This window comes from Armigeres subalbatus, chromosome 2, assembly GCF_024139115.2.
Source record: "Armigeres subalbatus isolate Guangzhou_Male chromosome 2, GZ_Asu_2, whole genome shotgun sequence".
NCBI lineage: Eukaryota > Metazoa > Arthropoda > Insecta > Diptera > Culicidae > Armigeres > Armigeres subalbatus.
In genome coordinates this window covers 422,288,043-422,294,042 of record NC_085140.1, presented here as the reverse complement: position 1 = coordinate 422,294,042, position 6,000 = coordinate 422,288,043, and the positions used below count along the sequence as shown (strand labels likewise).

Genomic DNA, 6,000 nt, shown 5'->3' with positions numbered 1-6,000 from the left:
TCTCAGGCGGTTATTGAATTGAAGGGTTTGACTCGAAAAAATATTTATTGAGTAGATATCATAGAAAGGGGATCAAGTCTCCCCAAATTCTAAGATTGCATGCGCTGTCGAATTCCATATAAGAAATCGTTCATTATAACACACAGCAAGTCGGAAAATCCGCGTATTTTAGAGGAAAAATATTTGAAAAATCAGAGAACTCCTTTCTTCTTTTATCAAAGCAAGTTTTTATAGAGGGATCAATAATTCATCCCGAATATCTTTAAATTCAATTTTTAACAGCACTCCTAAAAATCGATTTTGTATCAATAACAACAACAATTTACAAACTGTCACATATCAGTAAAGTTAAATTATATATTTTTTTAGAGAGGCTGCGCGTAAGTTTATTCATTTTTGGCTGTGATACATTGGAAATGAGAAAAGGGGATCAAGTCTCCCCAGTCTTCCCTTTCAGAAGTTCTCCTTTCCTTCCGATTTATCCAAAAAGGATCTGCCACAGATATTCTAGATATCCCTTTGCTTGCGGATTACTTAGATGCAATGCCTTGCAATTTATCCCATCATTCGATCTTCTGAGCAAAGATACTGATGATAAGATTTTCTGAAGAATTTACGGAAAAATGTTCAAAATTATTTTATAATTTTTATAATTTTTTATAAAAGAAATTCCTGAAGCTTCTGAAATGACAAGGAACATAAAAAATACCATACTATCTTCAGATGGAAATAGCGTACAAACTATTTTAAGTATATTAATCTGTAGCAAGTTACAATGAATGATTTTTAATTAACATCTGGAACTAATACAATAATTTTAGTTGTTCTTTCGAAAAAAAGTATGATCAATGTAAAACAATAAAAAATCTGGCAGTTCAAATTTTTGAACGATCATTTCATCCTTACCAGCAGCGACGGTAAGTTTTTTATTGCTTATTCGTAAATTTTGTGTGTGATAAACTCGCAATGGTAAATCAGTTGGTGAATGGTTGTCGTTGGGTGATCAAAATTCGTTTCGCACAGCTATCCAACATAAATCTAGCAACGAATGTGGGTGCTTAAATAAATAAAAGTGAAATTTTCCAGTATAGCGTATTTAATCTACTTTTTCACCAAAGTAACAACAAAAGATTAATGTTTCCAATATTTTCAGTCGAAACAACAAATCTAAAAAATGCACCAATAAAAGAAATTGAATTATTTTTTCTCCTCATGCGCGAACTACTTGCCATACTTGGAAAATCTCTCACCATATTGGGAATCAAACGAAAAAACAGTCAGGAAGAATTTGGACAATTGGATCGAAAATGATGATGAAAAGCGGTATTATATAGAAATGAGTATTTTCATTCTTATACAATAGGAATGGATCAGGATGATTCAACGAACGACGGCGATCTCTGTAACTCACGCGCTTTCACTCTCTCAAATTAATTCGCCTGCATAATAGGCGTCTGTCATGTATTTGTGTGTTTGGTTGCGTGTACGTGTGCTCTAATGTTTACCTGCGTGTGGGTGTGTGGATTTGTGAATCATTTCTCTACCGGGAGTGCGTTTGTCAGTGAGACTCGTACATTATTCTACAGGTTACCAAATTCCCTACACGTTCGTTCCGCTACACTATCGGTCGGGTATTCTCCCACGGGCGAATCGATCCCCGGAGAGCAATGGAAGCGTGTGTTCTTGTGTGTTTGTGTGTTTCTGTCGTATCGCCAACCGCCAACTTCAGTAGAACTCGTCGTACTCGAAGCCGTCGTCCTCTTCGCTGTCTGGGACGAGCTTCTCCTCGTCTAACGATTCATCATCCTGATCCCATCCCTATATCCACGATTCCTACATGGCGTTCAATACTCTTCTATTATTACCGCCTCCCCGGTGCGGGCTGTAGTCGTCGCGGTCCCGTCCGTCCGTTCGCTCCATTCCCCGACGGACCGACTGCGACGACGGTGGCGCCACCAACTGTTGTGGCTGTGCGATCGGATAGCGCGGATCTCCCCGCATCAGGTCACCTCTCGTGTCTCGTATCAGCTCGCGGTCGTGGTCGAGCATGTCGCTGTTCAGATTGTGTCTATTGCTACTACTGCTGGCAACGTTTACCCCACTGGATATATGCACCCTACTGTCCCGTTCCCGTAGATCCCGAATGTCCCGACTGTCGCCCCGTACCATCCTGCCACCGCCACCGCCGCCGCCACCTTCTCCGCCTCCACCGCCGTAATCCGATGGGCCGTAGTTTCGCTCGTTCAGTAGATCGTCGTCGTTGATGTCGTAGTGTAGCTGCATGTCTCGTTCACGGGCGTGCAATCGCTCCCGATCCCGGTCCCGGTCCCGCTCGTACCGTTCCATTCGGTCCCGGTCCCGGTTCTCGTGGCGATTGGAGGCTGGTCGTCTACTACTATTACTATTGTGATGATATGATGCACCTGCGGGCGAAACGGAAGCTGGATTAGTAAGAACAAATCTAGGGTTGACGAGAATCGTGAAGTAGGTATGGCCCAGCAGAAAACCAAGTCCTAGCTTGTGGTAGTTCTGGGACGGCACTCACAAACATACAAATTTCAAAAAATTGATTTCAATAAATATTTCAATTGAATGTTACCAGTAGCACAGTATCACAGAACGAACCAGATAACAAAAACGCTGTCTGTGTTAGATCACTTTTGCATGCGGGTTGTAAGCAGAATTTCGTTTCAACTCTCTGGTTCGTTTTACACTGTCCTTTCCTTTTGAATATCAGTGAAAAGTGCAATTGTGAGTTTGAAAAAGCATGCGGTAATTTAAGCAAAAATGAAAAATACAAATACAATCAATATCTACTGAATACAAATAATGGTTATTAGCATAAACAACAATCAATTCCTAATAACTTTTGAAAACACCTTTTCCTTGTACAACGGTTAGTAACTTTTTTGCACACTTATATTTTTAAATGTTTAGTGCTTGAGTTTTTTTCGCATAGTTTAACAAATATCTCCATTTATCCATATAATATCCCGCAAAATGCCCAATTCCATATTGAGAGAATGTTCCAGAAAGCTGCAACATTCTTTCAATAGCAGCGTAAAATCAAAGTCAATGCAATGATCAAGCCTTTATGTCGATGGGAGAAACGAACGCAGGCGGGCATTCTAGACGACGAAGGAGATATCCCAAGTAGCACACATGTTGTAAGTTAGTTGCCCCAAATTAAATGTGATCGATTTTGGTCAAATTTGAATTGCCGCATCCATATCTGTCCAAGTGCAGAATTGGAAAAAATCTATTTGTCATCCTTTACTTCATTAATGGTCTAATTGTATACAGGGCCATAGTTCATATTAGTTACAATAATTATCACTTTGAATGTATGATTTAACAAAAATATTGACCTTGGACCACATTGTTATCTACATTCCATGATGACATTATGAACAGATATTTTCATGAAGCTTACTTGAACGTCAATAGCGAGAAATGTTTAGAATAATTCATCAAACATCCGTGTTATGAGCAGTAACGGTGATGCTAACGATTTAATTGAAGCTGCAATATTCAAAAGATATTCTTAAGAACGTCGGAAAGTATATATCTAGGAACTTTTTTCAAATGGGCGTAATTGATTCTGACCTTAATTATTGGAAAGGCGATTGTGCTCTTCATTCAAACTATTTTAGTGAACTTATGTACCTAACAGAAAGAATAGATTCCTATCTATCTGGTAGTAATGCCAGTCGAAATATGCTAAACTGAGAGAGTATTAGCCGTTCAAATTTAAAGGTCAAACACAGTTACGCCTATTTAAAAAAAGTTCCTAGATATGAGCATTTGTATGTTAAAAATGTATTTATAAAAAATCCCTTAAGCAAAGTAATTCGTAGTTTACGTATTAAAATGAACCAATGCTACTTGTTTTCTTTTGAAATTTTAGATAACTTATCCTATTGAAAAGCAGTAAAAAATTTCTTATTTATATAGTTTCGAGTAAAGAGGAGTTAGAATAAAATGTATAATATCAAAGCAAATGTTTGTGTTAGAAGCTTTAAGCAGTAAGAAAAATAAAAACTATAAAAAAGCGAACTCACTTTTCAACTGTCAAAAGTGTTTTTGTGATTCGTCACAAGTCCAATTTCTCCTTCACCAGAAGGATATCCAACAAAAGGTGGGCAGTCTAGTGGCAAAATACCGCAGAACCAACTGTGCGTCATGCTGCACTTTGGCAAAATGACCATTTCTTCCAGTGTGGTGAGTTTGCGTTGGAATTCAATGACTAACCCAAAGCGAACATTCGCGTAATCCAAACAAAAGCGAAACAGATACAAATTCAATATGAAAATTTTCAAATAACGGAGCTAGCGCTCCGCCTTCTCTAGACCCAATTCACCCGACTGAGTATGATTGTGAATGTGTGCGCGCGTTTGCTCCGCCTTCAGAGCGTCTCCTCAACATCGGCCATATTGAAGACTGCAAATAAAAGAATTTCATATCCGGGATGCATAAAACAAAAATGAACAAAGCTAAAGCTAATGAAATTAGGACGATAATAATCTACAACTATATCTTACTAACATGAATTCCAAGAATAACAATTTTGTTTTTCCAATATTAGCCGTATTGGAATTATACATTTACTAAGTAAACAACTAATTACAAAGTTGCAACCGAAACCAAAATTGTAAATATCTATGAATTTTATAAATATAAAACTGAACGGAAATGCTTAGCAAATAGCTTATAGAATTACCTCGCTCGTTTCTATAGCCGTAGTGATCCCTAGAGTCTGTGTGTACAACAATTGGTGTAGTTGTTCAACAAAATTTAGTTGCGTGGTTTTTCCGGCCAAAAATGAAGAAAGAACAACGACAACAGCGAGCGAGCAAAATGAAACAGAGTTGAGCGCCAAGAGGTGGAAGAGAAAGAACAAACAGAAATCCAGTGTGTTGTGAATTCGATTAATTCAAATAAATTCAACGAAAATAGGTAGCTGTCTGCAATTTGATCGTATATCAGTGTGCCGTGTGAGGTGGGCTGTGTCGTCGACATGGAATGGAGAAATGCTTCAGCAGATGTTTAACTAGAAGTAACATAATCGGATTTCCTGACTTATTTAATGCACAATTTTGTTAATGCCACTAACTCTAGATTTCTATTTCATATCTTTTATTATTATTTATTATTTCGTACATCTTAATCTCTGTTATCTATTTGCTACTCCCAATATCTATAAACGGTGGGCATGGCCCTACCATTGGTACTCCCTGTTCGCCTTCAAAAACTAAAGCTATCAGTACACTGTTTGTCATAATGACAAATATTTGTCAAGTCAGCCTGATATCCATGTCGATTTCTGGCCAGTCTTATAGATATCCGGATATACTTGACAAATATTTGTCATCATGACAAACAGTGTACTGAGGGCTTAAGCAATGAATAACGCTGATAATTAGAAAATATGGATCGGAAAAATCAATAAACACCACAGTGACTAAAAGGGACTAGCGTTTTGAACTCGGTAAGTGGAACTGCAAATCATCAGCAGCACACCACGCATACTCGCCGTTGTATTGAAGGACATCGGATTCAGCATAGATTAGATCAATGGTGCGAACGATTAGAGTTAATCATACCACCTACCAGATGTTAATCATACCACCTACCAGAGCGGGCAGCAGGGACCATGTCCAAGGGCTTGACGACCCCTCCCCAGCCGTCTGTGAGTCAGGGGGTTCTGCCTAGGAGGTGGTGGGGTTAACAGGGGGCGCTGTTAATTCCCTCCCAAAAACCACATATCCGCAAGCAAACCTTATCAAGCGACCGTGTGCCGCTTAAAGCATACAAGCCCCTAACCCCGAATCCCAAGGTGTCAGGCGACCCGTGCCGAAGGGATGAATGGCCTGGGGGTGAAACAATTAGCCAGGTCGTTAACGGAGCCTGTGGAGGTTCCACAGAGTGAGGGCTGCTTCGGCGGCAAGCGGGTGGCAGTGGGTGGTACCCACACACCCCCAAGTGGTGCACATGTGGTGC

At 39.4% G+C, this 6,000-nt stretch overlaps 1 protein-coding gene across 4 annotated transcripts in view; it reads right to left on the bottom strand.

The window, feature by feature from the left end:
- Positions 1-952: 952 nt before the first annotated feature.
- Positions 953-6,000, bottom strand: part of LOC134213467 (voltage-dependent L-type calcium channel subunit beta-1) — a 405,504-nt gene continuing 400,456 nt past the window's right edge. For 3 of the 4 annotated variants that reach the window (XM_062692544.1, XM_062692543.1, XM_062692546.1), the window contains 2 exons: positions 4,721-4,756; positions 953-2,423 (listed from right to left, as the gene is read on the bottom strand). In XM_062692544.1, the coding sequence (XP_062548528.1) occupies positions 1,834-2,423; positions 4,721-4,756 (626 nt within the window). In that variant the 3' untranslated portion in view covers positions 953-1,833. The remainder of the gene's footprint in view (positions 2,424-4,720; positions 4,757-6,000) is intronic. The other variant, XM_062692545.1, reaches the window with a different exon arrangement.